Source organism: Notothenia rossii, assembly GCF_949606895.1.
Source record: "Notothenia rossii genome assembly, chromosome: 1".
In the NCBI taxonomy this organism is placed as follows: Eukaryota; Metazoa; Chordata; class Actinopteri; order Perciformes; family Nototheniidae; genus Notothenia; species Notothenia rossii.
The window spans coordinates 1,229,328-1,244,712 of NC_136912.1; the positions used below are offsets into that span (position 1 = coordinate 1,229,328).

General features: G+C 41.4%; 1 protein-coding gene across 1 annotated transcript in view; it reads left to right on the forward strand.

Moving 5' to 3' along the window:
* The window catches only part of ncf4 (neutrophil cytosolic factor 4), a 44,509-nt gene extending 29,700 nt beyond the window's left edge, over window positions 1-14,809 (forward strand). Inside the window, exons 9-11 of the mRNA XM_079658484.1 lie at window positions 3,256-3,407; window positions 4,683-4,748; window positions 14,467-14,809. Coding sequence (XP_079514610.1) covers window positions 3,256-3,407; window positions 4,683-4,748; window positions 14,467-14,674 — 426 coding nt within the window. The 3' untranslated portion in view covers window positions 14,675-14,809. The remainder of the gene's footprint in view (window positions 1-3,255; window positions 3,408-4,682; window positions 4,749-14,466) is intronic.
* Window positions 14,810-15,385: the final 576 nt, after the last annotated feature.

Below are 15,385 nucleotides of genomic sequence, written 5' to 3' on the forward strand. Positions count from 1 at the left end.
GGGATGGTTAAAGGGAGTGAACAGTGGGAGGGGGAGAGAGGGGAATTTCTACAAAAGGAAATGGCTCAGTCATTTTCCGAGGGCAGCGTGTAAAGCAACGTTATCAGGAGACACTATATCTCTCAGCTGATTTGATCTGAAACGCTAAATATAACATCCTGACAGACGCTCTTCACAGAGGTGTTAATGACATCTGTACATACGAGCAGAATCCATGGATCACTTTCACTTATGTCGGCGCCTATCTGGAGTTTGGATTTAGCGCTTAAACCTGACAATGAAACCGTGCGACCGTCCGGACAGCAGTCAGAGAAGCTAATGTTACGCATACAGGTTCATTAAATACAGGACCTATAGTTAGAGGTTGACGATGCTCCCCGTAGACGAGTGGTACTCTCTTTTTATTGTGTGACATGCACCGTCTAAAGCAGGGTAAGCAAAAAGTGAAAATGCAATGGTGGTTACTTTCCCTTTTATCTGTTGCACAGTCTCTATATCACACTCTCTAACTGGGGTTGGTGAATGTTGTCAAGACACACTTTTAGATGAGTCTGTTAAATAAAGGATTTAGTCTATTAAAGGTGGGGTAGGTAAGTTTCAGAAACCGGCTCGAGTGCACTACAATGTGAAAGTACACAGCCAAAAAGAATCCGCCCCTTCCTTCAGACTTCCTTACAGAGCACCTCCTCCGCGAGAGCAGGCTGCAGTAACGTTACATATCAGGCAAAGCTAAACACATCTAGGTTAGCAATACTACACAGCCAAAGCAACTCCGATATTGACTCTGGTTTGACTTCTCCTAGTTTCCACTTTCTTTTTGTTCTTAATTTGCTCCGTTACATTTTTTCTTTTGCGACCAGTCGACGATGTTGAACCTAACTCTGCCATGGTGAAAGTGGCCGCCTGTTGCTGGCGAGTCATTGAAGTACTGCTGCAATGCACGCCCAATGAGGGCACGCCCAATGACGGCACGCCCAATGACGGCACGCCCAATGACGGCACGCCCAATGACGGCACGCCCAATGACGGCACGCCCAATGAGGGCACGAGATACATTTGTGCGTGCACGAAATGGAAGGCTGACAGACAGGGCGGCAATCCAATCCGTTTAGCCGGGGCGGGATTTTTTGTCAAAGCAAGATATTCCTTGCTATCGGGATGTTAAGAGCATTCCATGGAATATAACAAAAAGTGTATCTCGAGCCGGTTTCTGAAACTCACCTACCCCACCTTTAAGTGAATTGCCCAAAATAGTAATTGTGTCACTTCAAAGCTTGACAAAAGACAGACATAAGGGTCCAGAGGAAAAGGGGCTTCACAGAATATAGCACAACTGAAGAATAGGAAAGGTTGAAAATAGTGTGCCCCCCCCCAAGTACAGTGACCAGAAGGTATTTCCGTGCTCAGAAGCGACTGCAGGTGCTCCAGTTTCCTCTACTGGGACCATTACTTCATGACCAGCATGTCCTGATATGGGATGTGGGGCATTTTAAATTAGACGCTCGACAGGAAAACTGCAACACTGGAGCCGTGGTGCAGTTAAAGAGAGGTCAGGAAACGTGTCGGATAAAAGAGATGGAAGGTGTTGGGATGGAGTGGGTGAGTGGGAGAGAAAGGGAGGAGGTGGAGAGAACGAGAAGCAACGTGGAGGAGGAGGAGGTGCACTTATCTTGCCCCTGGCTTTCTGCAGAGATCCAAAAAGCTGCAACAGAAAGCACTGATAATATGAGAACCCTTACACAACACTTTCTCTGCCTCTGTGTTAGCATCATGCTATCAGATAGCCTTGTGTTGTTCGGGGGAGAAGAGGATAGTGCAACACTTGTGAAAAAGTTGACGCGTGCCTCTGATGTAGTCAGCGGACAGAGCGGCTGTGGGCGGAAAACGTGACAAATCCAACTGGGGCATCGAGGTGGATGTTTGAAACGCAGAGAAGCTTTTTATTAATCTGAGTGGATCTTTGTAAAAGCTCAGAGGTGGTGTAACAATGAAGAAGCAAAATCCCCAAAACCATGTTTTAAACTCGTACCGTAGAGAATCTTATCGTAGAATCACGTTTTTGGTATAGTGTCTTACACGTGCCGTACACTATCATATTGTAGAGTATAGTATTGTTTAGTATCGTAGAGTATCATATCGTACAATATTGTACCGTAAAGTATTGCATCGTAGAGTATTGTATCATAGAGTATGACAGTCTATCGTATCGTAGAGAATCGTATCGTAGAGTATCGTAGAATATCGTATCGTAGAGAATCGTATCGTAGAGAATTGTATCGTAGAGTATCGTAGAGTAGAGAATCGTATCGTAGAGAATCGTATCGTAGAGAATCGTATCGTAGAGAATTGTATCGTAGAGTATCGTATCGTAGAGAATCATATTGTAGAGAATTGTATCGTAGAGTATGACAGTCTATCGTATCGTAGACAATCGTATCGTAGAGTATCGTATCGTAGAGTATCGTATCGTAGAGAATCGTATCGTAGAGAATTGTATCGTAGAGAATTGTATCGTAGAGTATCGTATCGTAGAGAATCATATCGTAGAGAATTGTATCGTAGAGTATGACAGTCTATCGTATCGTAGAGAATCGTATCGTAGAGTATCGTATCGTAGAGTATCGTATCGTAGAGAATCGTATCGTAGAGAATCGTATCGTAGAGAATTGTATCGTAGAGTATCGTATCGTAGAGAATCGTATCGTAGAGAATTGTATCGTAGAGTATGACAGTCTATTGTATCGTAGAGAATCGTATCGTAGAGTATCGTAGAGTAGAGTATCGTAGAGTATCGTAGAGTATCGTATCGTAGAGAATCGTATCATAGAGAATCGTATCGTAGAGTATCGTATCCTAGAGTATCGTATCCTAGAGAATCGTATCGTAGAGTATCGTATCCTAGAGAAGCGTATCGTAGAGAATCGTATTGTAGAGAATCGTATCCTAGAGTATCGTATCCTAGAGAATCGTAGAGTATCGTATCGTAGAGTATCGTATCGTAGAGAATCGTATCGTAGAGAATCGTATCGTAGAGTATCGTATCCTAGAGTATCGTATCGTAGAGTATCGTATCGTAGAGTATCGTATCGTAGAGAATCGTATCGTAGAGTATCGTATCGTAGAGAATCGTATCGTAGAGTATCGTATCGTAGAGTATCGTATCGTAGAGTATCGTACCGTAGAGAATCGTATCGTAGAGTATCGTACCGAAGACTATCGTATTGTATCATATTCTTTCTTCTGTCTTTTCCTCAGGGCACCGTGAACAATCATACAGGTATTTTCCCACAATCCTTTGTGAAGATCATTAAGCCGCTCCCAGAGAGTGAGGTGGAGGCAGAGGCTGGAGCTCCGACCTACAGCTGCCTGCGCTGCTTCCTGCTGACGCCCTCCGGAGTCCTGACCAGGTGTGTTCACCTACACTTCTGCATGTTTCACAATTCAAATAAAGCCAAATAACCCGCCAGCATTTCACCAGCTGTGCGCGTCACTCTTTAGTGTCCCCTGGTCTCCATCTGTGTGCATCACTCTTTAGTGTCCCCTGGTCTCCAGCTGTGTGCGTCACTCTTTAGTGTCCCCTGGTCTCCATCTCTGTGCTTCACTCTTTATTGTCTCCTGGTCTCCACCTGTGTGCGTCACTCTTTAGTGTCCCCTGGTCTCCAGCTGTGTGCGTCACTCTTTAGTGTCTCCTGGTCTCCAGCTGTGTGCATCACTCTTTAGTGTCCCCTGGTCTCCCTGCTGTGTGCATCACTCTTTAGTGTTCCCTGGTCTCCCAGATCTGTGCGTCACTCTTTAGTGTCCACTAGCCTCCCAGCTGTGTGCTTCACTCTTTAGTGTCCCCTGGTCTCCAGTTGTGTGCGTCACTCTTTAGTGTCCTCTGGTCTCCCAGCTGTGTGCGTCATTCTTTAATGTCCTCTGGTCTCCCAGGTGTGCGTCACTCTTTAGTGTCCCCTGGTCTCCCAACTGTGTGCGTCACTCTTTAGTGTCCCCTGGTCTCCCTGCTGTGTGCGTCACTCTTTAGTGTCCCCTGGTCTCCCAGCTGTGTGCGTCACTCTTTAGTGTCCCCTGGTCTCCCAGCTGTGTACGTCACTCTTTAGTGTCCCCTGGTCTCCAGCTGTGTGCGTCACTCTTTAGTGTCCCCTGGTCTCCAGCTGTGTGCGTCACTCTTTAGTGTCCTCTGGTCTCCGTTGTGTTTTGAGCTTTTTGTAGCGTTTGGTTTCTGCAGCTTTTAGTAAACGCTGCCATGTCTCCTCAAGTTGCTGAATGTTCCCTAAATGCTGCCATGTCTCCTCAAGTTGCTGATTGTTCCCTAAACGCTGCCATGTCTCCTCAAGTTGCTGAATGTTCCCTAAACGCTGCCATGTCTCCTCAAGCTGCTGAATGTTCCCTAAATGCTGCCATGTCTCCTCAAGTTGCTGAATGTTCCCTAAACGCTGCCATGTCTCCTCAAGCTGCTGAATGTTCCCTAAATGATGCATGTGCTGTCAAGCTGCTGAAGATGTGTCTTCATGAGTACAGGAACTTTTGTGCTTTTATATCTGCATCGTTTCTTAAGCTGCATCGAGTTTCTCCTGATGGAAGAGATTTGGGGTGTTGAAGCGTTGCACCTGTCGCCCACAATACCTTACACCTTGTGGAGGATTTACATGTGCTTTAAGGAGATGATTGTGTGTTTCTTTCAGAGATGTGTGTGTACAAGAAGACCTGACCATCCAGCCGACGTACAAGGAGCTGCGTTCTCGTATGAGGTTGGTTTTAACTGAATTATAGATCTTTCTATCACTTCCTTTGTGTCTATCTCTGGAGCCGTTTTTTTTATTTCATTTGGACTCATGTGGCAAACGGTGATCGAGAGAAATGTGAGGATTAGTTGAGTGGGTGTGAAAAGCCGCCTTTATGTTTTAGATGTAGAGGGGGAAATGATTGAATGCGACCCGACACCTGTGAGTGAACTACAGCACCTTCCAACATGTGATAATGGAACAAAACCGATTTGATGATACAAGCCTGAAGAGCAGGAAGTGAAGCGTCTGACAATATCTCTCTTGTTGCATCAAAATCAACACATTTTCACAAATATTATTCACATAATAATGTTATGTCTTTTTCAAGTCTATCATACAATTGTTATCGTACTTGAATTACAACAAAGGCAAGGTACCTATTGTTTTTACCTAGCAACATATAGGACACTTAAAACTTAAAATAAATCTGACATAACGTCAGGTTATATGATGGAACAGTTTATTAAATTCGCAGATTTATTCCATTTTAGACTAATCTAGTCATTATATAATCTATAATATCATCATGATGTTTAAGACAGACCTTGATACTACAGCCCTTCTTTACTGTTTCTTAAATCCTCCTCTTTCTTTTTTTAAATCTTCTTTCTTCTCTTTCTCCTACTCACTCCTGCCTCCCCCGTCCTCCTCCCCCTCCCACGGTATTAAAACAGACATATTAAAACACAAGTCCAGGGTCTCATCCTTCCTTCTCCAGGGCTCAATACGCCTGAACACAGAAAAACAATATTGAGCAGATAAGCAGAAGGAATGGACTGATTATGAACGGAGAGGCTAATCATCGCGGCGCTCACATATCTAAATTACCAGATAATGAGAGAGGGAGAAAGAAGAGGGAGATAAGTCAGGGAGGAACAGATATGATGGTGTAATGAGCATAATGCATTTGGGGGTGGGGGGGGGGTCCGGAGGGAAGTCATTTCACGAGAGGCGGTGACGGGCGACCGGCAATTTACAGGTTTGCGGTGCAGAACGGGGACTTAATACAGCTTTACTCTCTAAGGTTTGTCCTGGGATTCATCCGGAAAAATACAGAGGCAGAGAAACTGAAGCAATACTCAAGATGAAGATATACTGTGATTATTAAAGAGGACATATCCTGCTGATGTTCAGGTGTATATCAGTATGGAGTGTCTCTACTTTAAAGAGTCCTCTCCTGCTGATGTTCAGGTGTATATCAGTATGTAGTGTCTCTACTTTAAAGAGTCCTCTCCTGCTGATGTCCAGGTGTATATCAGTATGTAGTGTCTCTACTTTAAAGAGTCCTCTCCTGCTGATGTTCAGGTGTATATCAGTATGTAGTGTCTCTACTTTAAAGAGTCCTCTCCTGCTGATGTTCAGGTGTATAACAGTATGTAGTGTCTCTACTTTAAAGAGTCCTCTCCTGCTGATGTTCAGGTGTATATCAGTATGTAGTGTATCTACTTTAAAGAGTCCTCTCCTGCTGATGTTCAGGTGTATATCAGTATGTAGGGTCTCTACTTTAAAGAGTCCTCTCCTGCTGATGTCCAGGTGTATATCAGTATGTGTCTCTACTTTAAAGAGTCCTCTCCTGCTGATGTTCAGGTGTATATCAGTATGTAGTGTCTCTACTTTAAAGAGTCCTCTCCTGCTGATGTTCATGTGTATATCAGTATGTAGTGTCTCTACTTTAAAGAGTCCTCTCCTGCTGATGTTCAGGTGTATATCAGTATGTAGTGTCTCTACTTTAAAGAGTCCTCTCCTGCTGATGTCCAGGTGTATATCAGTATGTAGTGTCTCTACTTTAAAGAGTCCTCTCCTGCTGATGTTCAGGTGTATATCAGTATGTAGTGTCTCTACTTTAAAGAGTCCTCTCCTGCTGATGTTCAGGTGTATAACAGTATGTAGTGTCTCTACTTTAAAGAGTCCTCTCCTGCTGATGTTCAGGTGTATATCAGTATGTAGTGTCTCTACTTTAAAGAGTCCTCTCCTGCTGATGTCCAGGTGTATATCAGTATGTAGTGTCTCTACTTTAAAGAGTCCTCTCCTGCTGATGTCCAGGTGTATATCAGTATGTAGTGTCTCTACTTTAAAGAGTCCTCTCCTGCTGATGTTCAGGTGTATATCAGTAGGTAGTGTCTCTACTTTAAAGAGTCCTCTCCTGCTGATGTTCATGTGTATATCAGTATGTAGTGTCTCTACTTTAAAGAGTCCTCTCCTGCTGATGTTCAGGTGTATATCAGTATGTAGTGTCTCTACTTTAAAGAGTCCTCTCCTGCTGATGTCCAGGTGTATATCAGTATGTAGTGTCTCTACTTTAAAGAGTCCTCTCCTGCTGATGTTCAGGTGTATATCAGTATGTAGTGTCTCTACTTTAAAGAGTCCTCTCCTGCTGATGTTCAGGTGTATATCAGTATGTAGTGTCTCTACTTTAAAGAGTCCTCTCCTGCTGATGTTCAGGTGTATATCAGTATGTAGTGTCTCTACTTTAAAGAGTCCTCTCCTGCTGATGTTCAGATGTATATCAGTATGTAGTGTCTCTACTTTAAAGAGTTCTCTCCTGCTGATGTTCAGGTGTATATCAGTATGTAGTGTCTCTACTTTAAAGAGTCCTCTCCTGCTGTTGTTCAGGTGTATATCAGTATGTAGTGTCTCTACTTTAAAGAGTCCTCTCCTGCTGATGTTCAGGTGTATATCAGTATGTAGTGTCTCTACTTTAAAGAGTCCTCTCCTGCTGATGTTCAGGTGTATGTCAGTATGTAGTGTCTCTACTTTAAAGAGTCCTCTCCTGCTGATGTTCAGGTATATATCAGTATGTAGTGTCTCTACTTTAAAGAGTCCTCTCCTGCTGATGTCCAAGTGTATATCAGTATGTAGTGTCTCTACTTTAAAGAGTCCTCTCCTGCTGATGTTCAGGTGTATATCAGTATGTAGTGTCTCTACTTTAAAGAGTCCTCTCCTGCTAATGTTCAGGTGTATATCAGTATGAAGTATCTCTACTTTAAAGAGTCCTCTCCTGCTGATGTTCAGGTGTATATCAGTATGTAGTGTCTCTACTTTAAAGAGTCCTCTCCTGCTGATGTTCAGGTGTATATCAGTATGTAGTGTCTCTACTTTAAAGAGTCCTCTCCTGCTGATGTTCAGGTGTATATCAGTATGTAGTGTCTCTACTTTAAAGAGTCCTCTCCTGCTGATGTTCAGGTGTATATCAGTATGTAGTGTCTCTACTTTAAAGAGTCCTCTCCTGCTGATGTTCAGGTGTATGTCAGTATGTAGTGTCTCTACTTTAAAGAGTCCTCTCCTGCTGATGTTCAGGTATATATCAGTATGTAGTGTCTCTACTTTAAAGAGTCCTCTCCTGCTGATGTCCAGGTGTATATCAGTATGTAGTGTCTCTACTTTAAAGAGTCCTCTCCTGCTGATGTTCAGGTGTATATCAGTATGAAGTATCTCTACTTTAAAGAGTCCTCTCCTGCTGATGTTCAGGTGTATATCAGTATGTAGTGTCTCTACTTTAAAGAGTCCTCTCCTGCTGATGTTCAGGTGTATATCAGTATGTAGTGTCTCTACTTTAAAGAGTCCTCTCCTGCTGATGTTCAGGTGTATATCAGTATGTAGTGTCTCTACTTTAAAGAGTCCTCTCCTGCTGATGTTCAGGTGTATATCAGTATGTAGTGTCTCTACTTTAAAGAGTCCTCTCCTGCTGACGTTCAGGTGTATATCAGTATGTAGTGTCTCTACTTTAAAGAGTCCTCTCCTGCTGATGTTCAGGTGTATATCAGTATGTAGTGTCTCTACTTTAAAGAGTCCTCTCCTGATGATGTTCAGGTGTATATCAGTATGTAGTGTCTCTACTTTAAAGAGTCCTCTCCTGCTGATGTTCAGGTGTATATCAGTGTGTAGTGTCTCTACTTTAAAGAGTCCTCTCCTGCTGATGTTCAGGTGTATATCAGTATGTAGTGTCTCTACTTTAAAGAGTCCTCTCCTGCTGATGTTCAGGTGTATATCAGCATGTAGTGTCTCTACTTTAAAGAGTCCTCTCCTGATGATGTTCAGGTGTGTATCAGTATATACTGTCTCTACTTTAAAGAGTCCTCTCCTGCTGATGTTCAGGTGTATATCAGTATGTAGTGTCTCTACTTTAAAGAGTCCTCTCCTGCTGATGTTCAGGTGTCAGTATGTAGTGTCTCTACTTTAAAGAGTCCTCTCCTGCTGATGTTCAGGTGTATATCAGTATGTAGTGTCTCTACTTTAAAGAGTCCTCTCCTGCTGATGTCCAGGTGTATATCAGTATGTAGTGTCTCTACTTTAAAGAGTCCTCTCCTGCTGATGTTCAGGTGTATATCAGTATGTAGTGTCTCTACTTTAAAGAGTTCTCTCCTGCTGATGTTCAGGTGTATATCAGTATGTAGTGTCTCTACTTTAAAGAGTCCTCTCCTGCTCATGTTCAGGTGTATATCAGTATGTAGTGTCTCTACTTTAAAGAGTCCTCTCCTGCTGATCTTCAGGTGAATATCAGTATGTAGTGTCTCTACTTTAAAGAGTTCTCTCCTGCTGATCTTCAGGTCCTCTAAATAGGAAAACAGATCAGAAACTATAGCTTTGGATCCTGAGCCAGATTTCCTGAACAAGGGAAAAAGAGAAAATGAATGAAAGGGTGTCTGTAGGCGGACTTTAGGTTTATCATAAACATGTCTTAACACATTGTGTCACACTCTCAGTGTAGTATCAGCGGATCCAGGATCCAGACCTGCTGGTGTTACTACCATCACATTAACACTATTATAATAATGTGTAAGTATATAACACATATCTCTACAGGATTGGAAATGCATGTTCAGTCATGAATCTACAGCGAATTCAGAATGCTGCAGCAAGACTGGTTTTCAACCTCCCCCAGTTATCCAACAATGCACCTCTCCTCCCCTCCCTTTACTGGCTGCCAGAATATGTATAGACATGTATTAGGATAAACTCCTTGACATTCATCTCGTTTTCAAGGGGGTCCCGACAAAAATGCTCACAGGTTTAACACCTCTTATAAAATGTAGACTATATTTATTACGGAGTTTGTGTCCGAGCCAACAGACTCACAGATCGTTGGCTACTGAGAGAAATGTAAAATACACCTGGATTTTCAAAACGAAATACAGTAAAACTATGGTCGCAGGCCCAAGTTGAACTGTCTGAGGTCTAAGCCCTTTCTTCACGTTAGGCTCGCCTGGACTTTTTTTTTTTAATGCAATTAAAACATGAACCTTGGTGACCGTCGGGCTAGCCTGCATGGTCTGCCTACAAAACAAAATAAAAACCTTTTTGCAGCCCCAACAACAGCCTCTGATTCATCAACAGACTTCATGCAATGCTTCATCAGATGCATATTAGATAATAATCTCTATCTCACTCCTAAAACATCTAAATCTACTTCCAGCATGGACAAATGTTCATCAAATACATCCATTGTTTAATTTATACACTTCTTGGAATCTAAAAAAAACCTCATCGCTTTTCTAGAACAGAAAACAAATCGCCTGAAAATGATACAAACAAGTGGCAACATGTGTGACGAAGGTGTGGCGCTGGGCTATATCATGAAATCAAAAGTTAATGTTAAGTTGCGAGAGTCCGGAAAACTTAAATGTATTTAATTATTTCAAATGTGAAATTGTACCAATATACTCACGGACCACTAGGGGGCGATCACTGACCACCAGTGGTCCGCGCACCACACTTTGAGAAACACTGTGATAGACAGTAGAATACTCTTTTTCAAGATTCAATATTTAATATTCTTATATAATATATAAGTCTTTATCATCATGTGCACACTACCTACTAGGGGTGGGGGAAATAATCGATACAGCATAGTATCGCGATACTCTGCGTGGCGATATTGTATCGATACACGGATGCCAAGTATAGATATTTTATTTATATATTTTTTAAAAACTTTTAAAAACTTTTTTTTGTATATAAACTGTACCATATCCCTCGTATAACAGGAAGTGACATTAAGACATGTATACAATTGCAATGAACGAAAACAATGACTCCTTTTCAGGTTCACACATTGGGTTATTTACATAAACTATTCAAATTACAAATAATTGTTTTAACCAGGAAGGGAAGACGGACATGGATAGGAACCAAGTGATTTGCAATATCGCAATATATCGTATCGCAATACTTAGCATATCGTAGAATCGCAATACTATCGTATCGTTGCTTAAGTATCGCGATAGTATCGTGGGGAGCCTGGTGATTCCCACCTCTAATAACTATAGTGTAGATATGACAATAAAAACTGAAGTCACAGGCTCCTCCAACAGAGCAACATGAACATATAAAGGACATACAACTAATGCAACAGATCAAATAGCAAGAGAATGTTGTAAGACACTCAAGACCCTGGTACTGGTCTACCGAGCTGTGAAGGGATCTGGTCCATCCTTTAACACGATGTGTTATTCAAAATACAGATCCTTTTTGTGTTGTTTGTTGAAAGCTACTTATAGTCTCATAGTTTGTCATCTTGCAAAAAAAAGAATTATTTTAATGTGATTACAACATGACGGTTGATTATTTTCGTTTAACTAAACAAAGAAATTCGAACTCATTTTCTTTTTTTTCTGAGATTTTTTACATTCAGGCAACACTTTAATTTAAAAATGATAGTTTGGGTTTTTAAAAAATGATTCACCTTCACCCTTGAAAGCTTTTGAATTTGAGGAAAATTAAATGAATAAATAGACAAAGACATATTTAATTGAAGTGCTTGAAATGATATATTTTGTGAAAGCATATAGTTGACTAGATGTGATTAATACTTTCTAGCTTACTTACGTAAGTAAATAGACTAAATCCTGCATGTTTCCCCTCCTACATCAAGGCCTTGGTCAAACCATTTACTCCAACCACGTGCAATACACTCTGTGTCCGCCAATCGGCTTTCCACGCCATCATTATTATTATTATCACTGCGAGTGGGACCCAGATCATGGATGTATAATAAGAACTGGGTACAGCGTAGGAGGCGGGGTCTCGTTCTTTCCTATGAGAGCTGCTCATTGGCGCATGACGACAGAATAGCCATACTTTTGAGAGAGCGAAACGTCACAGATTACCCATCATGCCTGGCTGTCAGAGCAGAAGAACCCGTATGTGCGCTCACAAAGCACGCGCCCCTTAAGCCCCGCCTCCTGTCATTAAGCACCGCCCCCCGAGCTCCCACTCTCGGCTCACTACAATGAATGGAGAGAGAAAATAAATCTAGATTCGGCTTTTAGTGCATTTTACAACTTTAAGGACCGAATGATTCTAATAATACACAATAGTTCATACTGGGCAGTTTATTTGGTTAAAAAAAATATCCACCGATTTACAGACGTCTCTTTTCCAATGCTAGTCAATGGGAAAAAATATTTCTGGGCCCAGTGACGTCACGGACTGATACGGAAGTTGCAGTACCGCCAAATAGTTCCCTGACCAGTGTCCTTCACATGCTGATATCCAAGAGAGGGAGTTACTCAGTCACAAGATGGAGGAATAGAAAGCAGTATTCAATGTTTACTTCAGATTAGCTCCACGTCAGAAATGAGCATGCTTGTCATATGTCTCTCTCCATAGAGGCTGAATCATCATGTTAATCACATAGCTATCATATGCCTCAAACAGTCCTGATGCTCTTCTAGGTAATCACACATCCTGTCATGTTCACAGCTACAGTTGGGATACCTTTGTTATCATGTTACTCTCATGTTGGAATAGGACATTCACTATTTTCCGAACACTCTGGTAGTTTGAAGTGAATATATCTGCACTTTCCTTCTTGTTGTTCTGAGTTTGAATCTCTTTGGTTTTTGCACTCATTGAAAGTCGCTCTGGATAATAGAGTCAGACAAATTAAATCCATGTCCACTAATGAGAAAACACATGTTGTGCCTGCAGAAAAAAACCTCGTAAAAGTTCACTCCCTCCCTCTCTCTTATTATTTCCCGGACACAAATATTTCTTTCTTAATTTAGAGGATGGCGGTAACTTCATATCTCATTTCCTTTGGTCCTGCACACGGTTTATTGGTGATTATTCCCACAGCAACATTTTAATCAAGCTGAAATATATCAACGGAGTCATTTCCTTTACTGGGAGAATTAATTGATTATTCAAATTACTTTTAACAAATACTTTATATGAAAGAAAGTCTATATAAAAAGCCTGAATGTAGAAAATACAAACAGGTTATTACCCCTGTTCCCGGGACTTAATTCCCCGGAACTCTTTAATTCCTGAACTGTCTAGTTCTAGTAGATCGCGTTCACACCGGAATAAGTCCCCGAGGAAGGATTAGGCTTCTTCTTCTGCTTTGGGTTTACTGGCAGGCCGCAAACAACTTCACGGTGTATACTGCCACCCGAAGTCCCGGGTAAATCGCCAGAAGCGCCGACACCTCCTCATCACTCCACCGCGTTTTATTTTGTTTGGCCATAAGTTGGTCTCTCTCCGTTGGTGCGCTGGGCTAATGCTAATAATGCTAATGCGAGCAAATAAAATGGCGGCTTCACAAAACGTTTCGGAGTTTTACGGGACGTGGTTTGCAATTCGCCCAGCCAATCAGAAATTGGAACCTTTTCGTCGCCAGGAAAGTACCACCTCTCTAGCAGGGACTGAAAAGGGGTGAAAAGGTTCCCGAAGAAAAGTTCTAGTTCCAGATATTTTTGGTGTGAACGCAAAATCTCAAGAACTATCGGAACTATTCCTGGGAAAAGTATTCCGTTGTGAAAGTGCCTAATGTGAGTTATATCATTATAATTAAATAACTAAATGAAAAGATACAGACAAAGACGTATTACCTTTAATTCATGAAATATATTGAATTATTTTAATTATTATCTCGAGAAAGTTATCAAATTTTTTGGGGGAAACATTAGTTATTTCGAAGTAATGGAAGAACCTCGTCGCCATTAATGAGTTTACCCGATAAAATGGAATAAAAATACAGACCCTTTTGTCCTTATTTCAAATGAATCTACTTTTAAGATTTAGTTTGAGTTTTTTTAGATCTTCTCCATCTTTTATATCAAAACTAAAACAGGGTGTCCGCGGGGTCGTAAAAAGTATTAAAAGTTGATAAATCAATTTAGTGAAAATTAAGGCTATTTAAAAGTATTCAAAAGTATTCAAAGTATTAAACAGCATTTTCCAAGGTATTACATTTTGTAGCTTGTTTTCAATAAGTATATAAATGGTCCAAAGAGGTTGTATTCTACAGTCTGCCTGAATGTAATCATTGCGTAGGTGTGTAGTGTGATTCTGTGTACTTTATTGATGGCATCCCGTTGGATGTGACGTCATCTGAACAGGACATCGCACGCTCGCTGCTTGATAGCACGCAAAGGTCCGTTTACGCCGGTTGCTAATCAACATCGTTATGGGGAAATGCAAGTCTGCGTCCAAATGGTTGGAAGATAAGGAGGAAGGACAATCAATACTGTGTATAGTCAATGTGAGGTAAAGTGTGTCGCCAAGGTAACCGTTTAAAACTGTGGCAATGAGGTCTTAAAATGTATGGGAAGGGTCTTAAAAAAGGTCTTAAAAATAAAATGGAGCTTGAAAGTCTTTGGAAACCTTGTTTTTATAACATGTATTTATGTCATGTAAAAAGGTCTGAAGTCACCTCCTCCCTTTCCTTATCTCTCTTCAGGGACGTGTTCAAGGAGGACGACATCTCCATAAACTACCGCGACGTCGAGGGCGACCTGATCCGGATTCTGGAGGATGAGGACGTGCAGCTGATGATCAGAGAGAGCCGAACGCAGAGAGACAGAATCAAGAGGCCGGCCAATCAGTTCCTGTGGGAAATCCACGTGAGCGCGACCTCTGACCTCTCCGTGTACAACTCCGAGGCCTGAGAGGAGTCAGATAAGGTGTTTACAGAAGATATTTAGTATTATAATAACAGATCAATGAAGGTGTGGATATCTGATCCTGCAAGTTATAGATGTCACTGTTTCAGTTATTGGACGTAATAAACTCATTTAATTACATTTTCCTTCTTTTTTTTGTTCCTACTGCACTCGAGAAGCTACGAGAGAATATTACCAGGTAGAGAAAGATTGAGATCTGACAAAAAGGGAATTACATTTTTTGAGTTCTCAGATTTTCAGTAAAAATATGTTCTGAAATAAATAAAACGTAATATTCTTAAGAATTCTAAAAGCAAATCATTTTTTTTTTTGTATGCGTTTTTGGCCGTTGTTCCGCGTTTGCACCTGCCGGCCACCGTATAACCTCACTGAACCCAATCGAGATTTTGAGGCATGATATTGCAAACATTTGAACGTCAGAGTACTAATCCACTAAAGCACATGACCCTGCAAAACTGAAATACATTTAAACCATATTTACTTTATTATTTAAACACCAAGAGTCCCGTCACTAAGCCTTGAAGCGGCTGCTGAGAGGATCAAAGCTAAATGTGAGTGGAAACGGCTTTACCTGAAATCCTTTTATCATGACAACAACCAAACACTGCATAGTAAATGTACTCCATCTCTGCCAAGGTGAAACCAAAGTCACTTTGCTTGTCAATCCTTTGAAATCTCACTCGCCTTTAGAAATTA